The sequence below is a fragment of the Gymnodraco acuticeps genome, unplaced genomic scaffold (assembly GCF_902827175.1).
Source record: "Gymnodraco acuticeps unplaced genomic scaffold, fGymAcu1.1, whole genome shotgun sequence".
Lineage (NCBI taxonomy): Eukaryota > Metazoa > Chordata > Actinopteri > Perciformes > Bathydraconidae > Gymnodraco > Gymnodraco acuticeps.
The window spans coordinates 41,063-55,013 of record NW_022990894.1 but is presented as its reverse complement, the minus strand read 5'-3'; the positions used below and the strand labels follow the sequence as shown (position 1 = coordinate 55,013).

At 44.3% G+C, this 13,951-nt stretch overlaps 1 protein-coding gene across 1 annotated transcript in view; it reads right to left on the bottom strand.

The window, feature by feature from the left end:
• Window positions 1-13,951, bottom strand: part of LOC117557735 (zinc finger protein 845-like) — a 43,127-nt gene that overhangs the window by 13,045 nt on the left and 16,131 nt on the right. The window contains exons 2-3 of the mRNA XM_034233705.1: window positions 12,454-12,693; window positions 5,941-6,504 (exon numbers count right to left, since the gene is read on the bottom strand). Coding sequence (XP_034089596.1) covers window positions 5,941-6,504; window positions 12,454-12,693 — 804 coding nt within the window. The remainder of the gene's footprint in view (window positions 1-5,940; window positions 6,505-12,453; window positions 12,694-13,951) is intronic.

The window sequence follows — 13,951 nt, the reverse complement described above, 5'->3', positions numbered from 1 at the left end:
TTTCCTATTAATGTGTTTAAACCTTACAAACTTAACACATTTGAATATAATTAACATTCTCTGGATGCACTGAAAATGTCAACAAGTGTTTCTGTGGGGTTATTTATCAAACACTTTTTATATTAAGGGTTATGGTCTGGTTAAATATGTCCTGTTTTATTTTTAAATAAGAGCCGTGCCAACGTGAGCTCCCTTCTGATTGGACGATCGTCGATACGCTCGCTGATTGCCAATCAGAGAGCAGCTGGTGGATAAAAAGAGCCGCTGTGGCGACACAAACATTATTTAACAAGAACAGCCACTCAGGGCAATATTGCAATAGTAGTGGGCTCTAACGTGCCACTGAAGAAGAAGAAGTGACGTCAACGTCACTGTAAAATGTAAACAAACCACACAACTGAAAGAGCTGAGGTTACCTACTGTAACCCAGCTTCTATGAGTATTGGCGCAGCCCTCTAAGGCTATCGCTATTGGGTTTACCCTTCTGCGCTCCCGCGCAGTACTGAAAACACTTGTAGTCCACGCCCACCCGCTAGGTGGGCCCCACCCTCGGGCCTCCTTCCGGTATAAATAGGAAGGGTGCCCGGCGATCTGCTCCCATACAATATAACTTTTCTTCAGCTATTCGTAGAGCCAGTGGGGCCCAGCGCTTAGAGGGCTGCGCCAATACTCATAGAAGCTGGGTTACAGTAGGTAACCTCAGTTCTATTTCGTATATGGCTTCGCCCTCTAAGGCTATCGCTATTGGGTTAAGGGCGAAGCATGATGTAGTCTGCGCCCCACTGGGTCCGTCCAGCACTAGAAGCACAGACATACCTGCTTAATAACACCCCCTGCCTGTTGTGCCATGCGTAATGGCACATCCCCGTCCCTGGAGCAAACATACCTGTTTTCCTGACGGGGTGAAGGCTGGGAACAATACATACTGACCACTGTGAGAAAGTAGAGACGAAGGTCCCACCTTGTCCTGCGATCATAGAGGGGGAACAGCCGGTCTCTCCGTGTCAGACAGGTAGGAGAGCTCTCAGCTGGATCCCTGACGTCCAGTGGTGTAGTGGGGATTTTTTTACTGGGGGGACGCTATTTAAATTAGGTCATCCAAAACAATGCCGCGCATGCGCGCAGTGCACTCACACAACGGGCAGACAGGTCCACAGAAACTACCGATATATCAATTGACATATGACTTAGGCAAACAATATTGAATCTGGACTTGACATTATTCTGATTAGGCCTAGCCTACATTGCAAATAAGCAGACAGCGCTGCTTTTCACCCACCCCCAAACACACACACACACACACACACACACACACACACACACACACACACACACACACACACACACACACACACACACACACACACACACACACACCTTGGGTTTTGAAGGCTGATAAATCCGAAATGGATGAACAAACTTTGCAGCCCAGTTTCCCAGCTTTGCAGTGTATCCACGGGTAAGCCTCTTGTTTCCTCCGCCACATCTCCTCCGTCCCTCTGGGAAAGGTGAGCTTGAGCTAGCTAGCTCAACGTTGCTAGCGCAGCTAACGTGCACGTTAGCTGGTATTATCCACGTCTTTAGGCGGCTCTTATGATGATGTATTGTACTGCAGCTTCACTTGTAGCTTCGGTGCTGCTAGCCTCTTTCTTCTTGTGAATTATATTCTTTTTAGAAAATAAGTCAAGTAAAACATGTTAGCCTGCCATTATAGAGCTTTTTCGTTAGTGTTCTTGAGATTAAGAGCTGCCGCAAAATCTCGGGCGCGGCGAGCTGGCTCGCCGTGGGTGTGTCAGTGACCGCGGGGTCACGAGCGTGATGATGAATCATACTTTTTTAAGGAAATTGTTTTTATTTTGTATTATAATTAGGCTACTGTGAAATGTATTATGTTTTCGTCATTATTACAACAAATACACACTTGCAACTGATAACACTGGCAATGATTTTATATTTATTAGACTTAAAAAAAAGATCATGCTCCAAATAAGTGGGGGTACGGCGTACCCCCGCGTCCAACGCCCACTACACCACTGCTGACGTCACTCACTCTGACTGGCACTCCCTACGAAGTGTGTCAGAGGAAGGGGAACTTCCCTCTCCAACGAGGGGAAAAAGGGCCGCTCTCTGTGTGCCGCGAGGCAGGAGAGAGGCGCACAGCTGGATCCCTGACGTCACTCACTCTGACAGGACACCCAGTACAGGGCGTGTCAGAGAGGAAAGGGAGACATCCCTCAAATACAATTGAATAAATGAGCAGGGGGAAGACCAAGATGCAGCCGTGCAAATATCTTCCACTGACATTCCTCCTCCGAGGAGGAAATTCCTCTGGTTGAGTGCGCTTTGATATTCTCCGGGGGCTCCACCCCAGAGGAGACATATGCCTGTGACACAGCCTCACACAGCCAGTGTGACAGCCGTTGTGCAGACAGAGGTTGCCCGATCGAGCGCTCTCTGTAATGCAAAAACAGGCGCTGAGAACGACGCAATGCCGCCGTGCGCGCCACATAGCAGACAGCGCGCGCACCGGGCAGAGGAGATGAGATGTTTCTTCTTCCTCCGACCTGTGAGGAGGGGGGAAGAAGCCAGCCAGGGTGATCACTCTGTCTTGACCTAAAAGAGTTGTGATGACCTTATAGGCATGAAGCCGGGTTAGGGCGTAAAACAGCTGAACTGCATCTCCAGGGAGTGGCTATATACAGGACCGTCCTGTACACAACCCTCTGAAATGGCTATATACAGGACCGTACAGGAGACATTTAAAACATATGTCATATGTATTATTGCTACATAAACATTATATCGCAGTCTTAGTGTCGCCAACTCCGTTTCTAATATGCAATATGACTATAAAATGCGTCTATAATGTATTTTCGATCTTCCCAATTCAGACGAGAGATCTCTCCCCGCCTGCTTGCGAGGGGACGGGGCAGTTTACACACACACACACACACGCAGCTGCTACACGCAGCAACACACACACACGGAGGAGATGGCGGAGAGAACGCGCTCCGAGGTGTGGTTAAACTTTAGCCGTCTCGATGTGGACAATACTCGTTACCAAAAGTGCAATAAGAGTTTAGCATGTAAGGGCGGTAACACGAGCAATTTGTCTAAACATTTAGCAAAAGTGCTCCACATCCAGACGGAGGAATGCACCGGGTTCGACTGTCTTTCTAGCAGCTCTGTAGCTCCGTCCACGAGGAACGTTTCCACGTCAGGTGTTATGTATGCTAGCAGCAACACACAGAGTTAACTCAGTTATACAAACATGGGTTAATGATTAGAGGTAACTGAGTTATTTATTTTGTTAAAGTTTCAGCTATTCTGTTTACAGTTCTATCTTCACATTATTTAATATGATTTGTTAAAACATTGTTGTTTCTTTTGATGTGAAATATTATGCATTTAATTAAAATAAAAAGCAATGTTAGTTTTGTTCACAATTTGTTTAGTTAGTTTACCTTATTTCTTGTCAAAAGAACCGTTAATACTATCGTTAAAAGGACCGGATCGATAAGCAGTATCGATATAAGTAGTAGTACAGTTAAAACCTTAACGATCCGAATAATCGATTAATCGTTTCATTAATCGATAGATTAATCGATTATCAAATTAGTCGTTTGTTGCAGCCCTAGTTTGAAACCAGAGGGTGACCTTCACCAATTTTAGAAATGAAACCTGACATTTCATGGGATTTTCACGTCTTTATCGGCAGAAAAATCGAGTCGCTTTTTATGTAGTCTACAGAAATATAGATATAATTGGTGTACAATTAACGTTTACAGCAGGATAAATTACAAACATGTACAGCATACTACATACAATTCAAAATACGGTTTCTCCGATTTCTAAAATAAAAATGCCGGCGTAGCCGATAAATGATTTGTGTTGCTTTCAATGCAAAATCACTACACGTCAACGAAATGTCGGCGTATTCTTTAAAAAAAAACCTTCAGTTTTAATAAAACCGAGTAGTCTTTAAAGTATGCAGTGATATCCTTTACAAGTAAAACATTGTGCATTGGAAAATATAAAGTAGAAAATGATTGAAACAACATAAAAAGATAAGCCAAAAAAAAGACTGAAATCAGCATAAAAAGCTAAGCAATTGGCATGGAAAGAGATTTAATTGCCACAATTTTATATTGAGGGGAAACTCATTGAAAATAATGTTGTCGTGAGAATATTTATCTGTGAATCCTATCCCTACATTACCACCCACGAAACTTGCTTAAGCATGCTATAATAGCCCGGTCTGTATATAGTCATTTGACGTTAGCTGCAGGACGGTCCTGTATATAGCCATTTCAGAGACCTTATATACAGGACCGTCCTGTATATAGCCATGTCAGAGAGCTGTGTACAGGACGGTCCTGTATATAGCCATTTGGCGTTGTGTACAGGACCGTCCTGTATATAGCCATTTCAGAGACCTTATATACAGGACCGTCCTGTATATAGCCATTTCAGAGAGCTGTGTACAGGACGGTCCTGTATATAGCCATTTTAGATATCTTATCCACAGGACCATCCTGTATATAGCCATTTCAGAGAGCTGTGTACAGGACGGTCCTGTATATAGCCATTTGGCGTTGTGTACAGGACCGTCCTGTATATAGCCATTTCAGAGACCTTATATACAGGACCGTCCTGTATATAGCCATGTCAGAGAGCTGTGTACAGGACGGTCCTGTATAGAGCCATTTCAGGGCTTCTGTGCAGGACCGTCCATGCTGCTCCTCTGGTCCTTGGTGGTGATGGCTCTGGTGAAGGCCCTTGAGCCACGGTAGATCTTGACCTGGGTGCAGGCACAGATGGAGGTTCTTGCTGCTAGGCCCAGGCAGCTGTGAAATCGGAAAGAAATACAGGACAATCATTACTAAGTTCATTAAAATATAAAGTTCAAGTGGAATATTTCTCAAGCACAAATAACAATGCACAACTCAAAATAAAATGGGGAGGTGGGACAGGAGTCTCTCTCTCTCTCTCTCTCTCTCTCTCTCTCTCTCTCTCTCTCTCTCTCTCTCTCTCTCTCTCTCTCTCTCTCTCTCTTACAACCTATTTAACTAAACCCAAACAATGAAAGTACACTATTACTGTAATATTTACATTTACCTATCTCCAAATGGATCCTTGTTGTTGTTGCTGTATTCTCCAGGTTCTGATGCTCCATCTCCACTGCTGCGAGGGAATGTTGCTGCCGTTTGTGTGGTTGTCCTAGCCAGAATTTATTAAACACATTAATAAATTCACTTACAAATTATATCCGTTTTCTCTATTTATGTATCTCTGCGTTGTGTTGTGTGGTCGAATGAATATGACTTCCTTCTTGCCAACCAGGTTTATGATCTGTGCAAACAGAATATAAGGAAATGGCTTCACCAGCTTTCTACCTCAATACTTCTCCTCTGAGGCCTGAAGCTAACTGAGAATGTAAAAATACATTTAGCCAATCAAAATAACTATGTCTGACATATTTCGTTTTCTAATCAAAAATGGACATAAATACAGATGCCATATTATGACTTTCATGAAGGATTAAAGCCTTTTTCATTTACAGTATAATACAGTGATAACAGTCATCTTACAAAACGTTTGCATTAAGACACTAAGACTAGCTGGTCCATTGTAAAGGTCAGACCACCTTAAATGAGCAGTGGTTCATCAACAGTCAGTGGTTAACGTATACATCAGAATGACAAAAACATGAAACATATTGTCCACAGACAGATTTCTCTCACGTGTGAACTGTCATAAGACTTATTCATTGTCCTCTCCATCGGCTTCTGTTTCCATGTGTTCAGCTGAGCTGCTGATTGGAGGCTCTGCCTCTCCGTTATTTTCATTAAGCCGTGAGGACTGACGACCAACACACTTGTGCCTTTGGAAAACACCACGCCATTTAAATCTTTTGTCACAAACATTGCAGCTGTATATTTTCTCTCCTGTGTGGATTCTCATGTGTGTCTTTAAATTTCCACTCTGTGAAAAAGCTTTCTCACAAACTGAGCATTTGAATGCTTTCTCTCCTGTGTGGACTCTCATGTGTTCCTTTAAATTTCCACTCTGTGAAAAAGCTTTATCACAAACTGAGCATTTGAATGCTTTCTCTCCTGTGTGGACTCTCATGTGTTTCTTTAAACTTCCACTCTGTGAAAAAGCTTTCTCACAAACTGAGCATTTGAATGCTTTCTCTCCTGTGTGGACTCTCATGTGTTTCTTTAAACTTCCACTCTGTGAAAAACCTTTCTTACAGACTGAGCAGCTGTGTGCTCCCTCTCCTGTGTGGATTATCATGTGTTCCTTTAAACTTCCACTCTGTGAAAAAGCTTTCTTACAGACTGAGCAGCGAAAGGGTTTCTCTCCTGTGTGGACTCTCATGTGTTTCTTTAAATTTCCACTCCGTGAAAAAGCTTTCTCACAGACTGAGCAGCGAAAGGGTTTCTCTCCTGTGTGGACTCTCATGTGTTGATCTAGTTGTTGTCTATATCTAAAAGCTTTCTGACAGACTGAGCAGCTGAATGGTTTCTTTTCAGCACTACGTCGGGGATCACTGACAGATTCTTTTCTATTTTTCAGTGAGTTTGAGCCTGAGGCAGGTTCTCTGGTCTCCTTCCAATCAGCACTGTCTTCAGTGTCAGGTTCAGAAGAGTCATCAGTGTCTTCAGAAGAGTCTCCAGTGTGGTCCTCAGTCTTTGGTTGGAAACTGCTCTCTGGATCTGAGTTCCTGGCTGGTTCTGGTCCTCCACAGTCCTCTCCATCCGCTTCTGTTTCCATGTGATCAGTTTGTCTTTGATGAGGCTGAGAGGACTGAGGTTTCTCTTCATCATCTTCACTCTTCACAGGGTCAGGAGTGAAAGTGGACTTGGTGATATCAGCCTCCTCCGGCTCCTGAAGCTGCTCTCCCTCCTGTTCCTGCTTAATGTGTGGGGGGGGCTCTGGGTCCTCCTGGTCCAGGCTGGTGCTCCCCTCCTGCTGGTCAGGGAGAGGCTCTTCTTTAACCACCACCAGCTGCTGGACATCTGCTCTGTGTATCCGAAGCTCAGGCTGTAAAACAGCGTCCAGTAGTTTCTGGAGTCTCTCGTTCTCCTCTTTGGAAAGAGACAGCTCCTCCTCGAGCTCTGCTATTGTTTGTTCAAACAGAGCAAATATCTCTTCAGCAGCAGCAGTGAGTCGCTGCTTCTTCAACGACAGCAGCATCTGGACTTTACTCATGTTTCCTAGATCACCTTTCCCTGCAGACTCCGTTAAACACACCGTTTCTCTCTCCGTCAAACTCTCAATCTGACTAGTGTTGCTAACGTGTTTCCAGCTAGCATGCTAAGCTAGCTCCTATAGTCCGAGGTAAATGCTCCAGAAAAAAGAGCACAGAGTCCGTTCAGAGGTTTATCCAGACACACGGATGATGGATCAGTAGAGCTGGAGCTCACACACACTTTCTCAGGAACAGAGAGAGAGAGAACCGTAGCGACGAGACGCCGCATGCAGGGCTCGAGTTATGTGTGAGCCAATGGGAGCTGAGCTCCGGTCTTGCCTCTTCCTGATATATTTGATTTCTCGGGTCTTAGCAGAGGAAAACAAGACACTTCTTTGGTGTTTTAGAGCATCGTCTGCTGCGCTCTTCAGTCTGTGGGACAGAAAACAGAGTTTGAGTTAGTTAACAGAGACTTTGAAAACCCAAAACCTTTTACACCTTACTATTCTCTGTTCTTTGAAGGGCAGGGTATAGAGGATATAAAAGAGTACATAGTATACGCCACATAAAAGGGGTATACATCATGTAAGAGTTGGAAATATTAATTTAAGATGCAACTCAGCAATGTGTAACATTTTTTAAATTGTAAATCTCTAAGAAACATGGATCCATTCGAAAGATTGTACAAGCGCGTAAAGGCTTCAAACATTATGGTAGTTAATCATTATCATAAGATCTGATAAATTGTTCAGGCAATTTTTGAATTTTTAAAGACCCAATAAATTATGAAGAATTGTCAAAACCTCTCGAAAAAAACAAATGAAGAAGCCATGACCTTGAGCTTAAGTAGTACACCATAGAAACTTTTGACAGGGGACAATTTCTATCGGAATTGCATTTTTCGGTGATTAACCTCTTAACCTGTTAAGCCCCAAGCCTGTTTTTCAGGTCTCAGACTCGAAAAGGACATTCCCAGAACAAATGACCACATCTTTTCTTCTAAAACGGTTAAATTAATAATCTTTTTTCTCAAAGCAAGGTTACACCTGTGAGTATGATGTAGAAGTGTCAGAATCAATATAGATGTTTTTATTTTAAAGTAAATTCAGATTGAACACAGTAAAAAATGTTTAATTATTGTGTCCGTCCAAAAAATAATAATTACTTCTAGTGAAAACCACCCTTGGATGATGGTATGGTAGACTAAAAGCATTTGGAATCCAAACTACAACATATAATAAGTACCCTGTATCAAGATTGATGCAAAACAAGTGAAATATGACCTTTTTAGACAGATTTAGCAAGAAAAAAACCCACTTCTGGGGTCATTTGGGTGGATTTTCCTTATCTCTGGCCCCCCCCCCCTTCTTCGATTTTGACATGTGACATCTCTTTGACCGTTAGAGCCAATAGAATCGTTAAAAAAAAAAAGATGGCGCTTCGTGCACACAGTTTTGCTCCAGAGTGAAGCTGTCTCTAGCTCTGACATTTCAAAACCGAAAAGCTGATTTATTGCTCATGGATTATCAGAAATCATTTCAAAGGGACACAGACACATTGGATTAACCTATGGATTAACTTCAGCATCGTTTTAATGCCATTGAAGACCACTTTTGACCAGACTACCACACAGGCAGTGGCGACGGGTCATTAGGGGCAGGTGGGGCACAGCCCCACCTAGTGTCAGCAGAAAGTATTACAAATAATGATTACAAAAAAATACAATTTATTTTTTATTTTTTAAATAAAATATATTTTAAGATCATGTTTAATCATCTGATTCGTCTGTACATTGCTGTTTTAGTCTGTGTTCTTCTAATTAGTGTCTACAGTGCCGTTTTGAGCTGTTTAGAGCCATGTGGGACAAAACCCGATCCCGCCCCTCCCTCTCACTGTCTAAGTGAACGTTGACTGTAAAAACTACACTGCGCATGCTCAGAGTATTTTTCTATTTAATGTGTGTGGCAAAAAAATAATGACCATAGGGGCATAGTGCTGCCATCCCCACCATACGTCATCTCACATAATTCAGAATTGACGTCACGTGTGCAGTGCTGCGAAACGTCACGTGTAGTTTGAAGAGGAGACGAGAGAGCAGCATATAGCTAACATCACCAGCCATTAAAAGAAGTAAAAAACTGAAAGAAAATGAATGAAGTTGACCATTTACTGGAGCACACATTTGAGACACTTAGTCTCGGAGAGAAACTGGAGGTAAAGCGCCTCGGTGCCCACCATCCACCGGATTTCCAAATGGTCCAGACTGCGGGCAAAGTTAAACGTGGGTTTAACGCTGAGTGGTTTGCTAAAAATAAATGGCTAACGGCAAGCATCCAGAAGAATTCCTTCTTTTTCTTTCCTTGCCTGCTTTTTGTTGAAGATCAAGGTACTTGGTCGAGGACAGGTTACAAGGACTTAAAGCATATTTCGGAGAGGACAATGAAGCATGAGAGCAGCAACAGTCGTTTGGAAAATGCCGTAAAATTGGGATTACTTGGAAGGGTGAATGTTGCAGCTCAGATTGACAGCGCCTACAGACGCGGCATTGATGATCATAATAGGAAGGTGGAAGAAAACAGGTACGTGCTTGGTCGGATCATCACCTGTATTAAACTGTGTGGGAAATGTGAGACAGCACTGCGGGGCCACAACGAGTCGACGGACTCTCTGAATCCAGGGATATTCAGGTCAATTTTCGAGACAATGTGTGAGGGTGATTGCAGGCTTCGACGGCACTACGAAGCTCAGCTTGTTTTCAAAGGGACATCAAGCACCATACAGAATGAACTCTTGGACTGCATGTATGATGTGTACAGGGAGGAAATAGCCAAGCAAGTGGACAACACATCATTTGTTGCCGTTCAGGCCGACGAGACAACCGATGTCTCCTGTAAATCGCAAATGGTGATTGTGCTGCGATACATTATGCCTGACCTCACAGTTACAGAGCGTTTTTTGGAGTTTGTGGAAGTAAAGGACACAACTGGTGTAGGTCTCTCTAACAGCATCAAGGCTGTTCTGGAACCCCTGAAGCTGAAAGAAAAGCTAATCGCTCAGACCTATGACGGGGCGGCCGTCATGAGCGGTAACGTGCGCGGGGTACAGACGGTGATGAAGGAGACGTACCCAAACGCTCAGTTAGTTCACTGCTACGCCCACCAACTGAACCTGACCCTGCAGCAGTTCAGCAAGGATGAGCATCCTGAAGGTGGTTTTTGCAGATCTAACTGCTTTTTCTACTTTTTATCCAGTGCTCCAAAACGTGTTGCAGCTCTTGCAGAGGCAACACAGAGACGCATACCACGGCCACCGGCTGTGAGATGGAACTTTAAAAGCAGAACTGTGAACGCGGTTTGGGAGACCCGAGAAGCACTGCTTCAGTGTATGGAGCATATACGCGCACAACCAGGATGGGATGCGGTCACCATAAGTGAGGCATACGGCCTGTCAAAGAAACTGCGGGACCGAGCATTTATGCAGTTCCTGGAGTTTTTTTCGTTGCTTATGCCAGAAGTGGATGTTTTATACAACACTCTGCAAAAACGAAGCATCGATGCACCTGGGATCAACAGCGCGCTCTGCCGTTTCAAGGAACATGTCCAGAAAATGAGGCAGCAAACTGAAGCATTGGCCGCCACCGCTCATGATGGAACAGGCGAGCCAGGCCGACGAGTCAGCAGCACAGCGCCGGTGATGAAGGAGGCTTGTGACACAGTCATCTCACAGGTGGAACAGAGGTTCTCACAGAGTGACCATTTGATCGCTGCAAAGCTCGTTGACAGCTCATTCTTCCCACAGCATGTCCTGTCATTTCCTACACCTGAGCTTGACTGCGCCGTGAAACTGTGGCCTGCGTTGGGAAACAAGGAGAAGTTGAAGTCTGAGCTGTTCACGCTCTACCGCCACAGTGAGCTTCACACTGGAAACACTGCCCTGTCTCTGTTGAAATCCATTCACGAGAACAACTTGGAGGATACGTTTGCTGAGACTGTTATTTTGGTCAAAATAATAGTAACAACTCCGATGACGACATCCGAGTCAGAGAGGAACTTTTACACCCTCAAAAGGATAAAGACTTTCACTCGCAACACCATGGGACAGCCGCGACTTAACGCATTGGCCATGCTTTCAATTGAAAGCCAGTTGATCCTGCAACTACAGGACTTCATCCCCAAAGTGATAGACACATTCTGTCAGAGGAAGGACCGCCGTGCCGCTTTTCTTTTCAAGTGAGCCTTCAGCTTTGGTAAGTTCATTTATGTCATATATTTTGTTGATCTTCTGTGTTTGGCCTCTGCTGGATCGATTGATATTGTGTCCTCGGTGATGAGTGTCTGTGTTTTCCTTATATTTACAGTCTATGGTGTTTTAATGCTAAAGCATTACGGTTGTTGTTATTGTTAAGAATTGCTTTGTGATGGTGACCTTTACTCCATGTATTAAGGTGCTTTACTATGACATCCCCACGCTGTGTACGTAACTGTATGCGCTCACAGTGTTGCTCCGTGTGGTCTTCAGTATGTAATTTGACACTCCCCCTCTCTCCCCCCCTCTCTGTCCCCTCCTCTCTCTCTCCCCCCCATTTGTTTTATTTTTTAAACAAATTAAAATGATCAGTTAGATGAGTTTCTTTCCGTTACATGGATATAAAACATTCATAGTTTATTAAATGAACATGCCCTCAGACACTGTTTCCTGCAAGATGTTGCGGGAGGGCCCGGAACCGGGGTCTCTCGGGCTTAACAGGTTAAGAAAATGGTCCCACTGCAACAAAGCTAAAATCCAATCATCCAAAATGGTTGCAGCGTGAGTAAGCGCATCTCAAGCTCGTCTGTTTGTCGCTGTTAAATTAGCTCTTTAAAGCTCATATCATTGATCCACATGATCTGAACCCACGAACATTTGTATAACATAGTAAAGCGGCTCACTACGGTCTCTGGATTATTGTATTTTTTGCATTTGCAACTATGGAGGGAAACATGTCTCTGCAAACTTTGTGGGACGCGATTCAGCAAATCAAGACCGACATGCTGACTCACATTGACTCAAAAATGGATCCCATTCAAAGTAGCTTGAGCAGGATACACAATTCCCTGTCTAGTTTGGGAGACCAGGTCAATTTGTTAGAGCAGCGTGTCGGGGCTAATGAGGACAATGTACACGAGTGTGTCGCTCGAGTCAAGCAGCTTGAGAAAGACAACTCCTTCCTAATGTCTAAAGTTGATGACTTGGAGAACCTGAGCCGACGTTCTAACCTTCGCTTCGTAGGAATCCAGGAGTCCGCTGAAGGCAGTGACATTATAGGCTTCATGTCCCGGCTCATCCCGCAGCTCCTGGGGCCAGATGCCTTCCCTGCTGATCATTGAGAGGGCACACCGCTCGCCGACTGCCAGGCAAAACTCCCGTGCCAGCCCGCGGGCCATCATGATCGAGCTGCTGAACTTCCAGGACAAAGTAAAAATCCTTCGTCTAGCCAGGGAGAAAAAGTCTCTGGACTACAACGGGAAACACATCAGCATATATCCCGATTTCAGTCCCGAGCTTACCAGAAGACGCTGGAGCTTCGATCCAGTCAAACGCAAGCTCCGTGAACTCAACTTGAAGTACTTTCTCCTCTACCCGTGCACCCTCTGCGTTGTTTCTTGATGGCACACAACAACGCTTCTCTACCCACAAAGACACGGAGGCAATCTTCATGTCTACCTCAAACTCTCCTGGGTGATGAACATCCCTAGAGATGAGGCTGCTGCTAATGGTAGCATGTTGATCCACTTCGATGGTGCAGCTAAGTGACTTTCTCCTCGGTTTCCTCTCTTCTCTTGTTTTTAAGTTTTCTCATCTTCTCTAAAAACAGAGACCTGTTTACGTGACGTGTCATGACTGCTGAGATGTTGTTGACACTAGTGTTAATTTCGTTGACTAAAAAGAAATATGTTCATCAACGACCTTTTTGTCGATGACGAAAACGAGACGATGACGAGACGGCACCGACAGCAGTAAACAATAACTGCAACGAAATCATCATGCAATATTGTTGACGAAAATTGACGAGACGAAAATGTAGTTTACTAAATAAAAACTATGCCAAAATCTCTCTTTACTTTTGTTGACGAAAAATGAGGAGACGAAATATTATCAAAGATAACGTTACATTTCTGATAGTCAGTTTTTCTCCCAGCAGTTCCATTTCCGGTGCTGCGCTGGGCAGCAGCTGTGTGTCTGTGCTGAGCGCGGCGGTACATTTGAATTACACCGGGCAGCGGCACACTGTGAACTGTCAGGAAGACTCGGGTCTAACTCATGGTCTAACTAACCTTATTCAACAGAAAATAAAATGGCAACAACAGGGCTTGGGAGCAGTGGTCGCACTCGCGTTAACCGAATACCCCCCCGTCAGCGCGAGTGATTGATAAATTGTGCACTCGATGGGTAATAATGGATTATGACGGAAATGTTACGATCCTGTCCGTCAAAATGACTGACAACGAAAAAGTCTAAAGCCACCACTGCTTGGGAGAAAGAAACAATGTGATATTTGGGCTCATTTTCGCTACAATGAGGCGGAGAAAAAAAGCGAATGCATTGTTTTATCAGAAGGGAAGCAATGTGGCCATAACACAAAAACACCGATCAAATCCGATTAAAGCTGAGGTTCCACAGATTATTTAGGTATATATACAGGGCTGCACATAACTGTTGCGCAGGTGCGCAGGGCCCGTAGCCCTGGCTAGATGTTCGCCTAGGGCGCCAGAT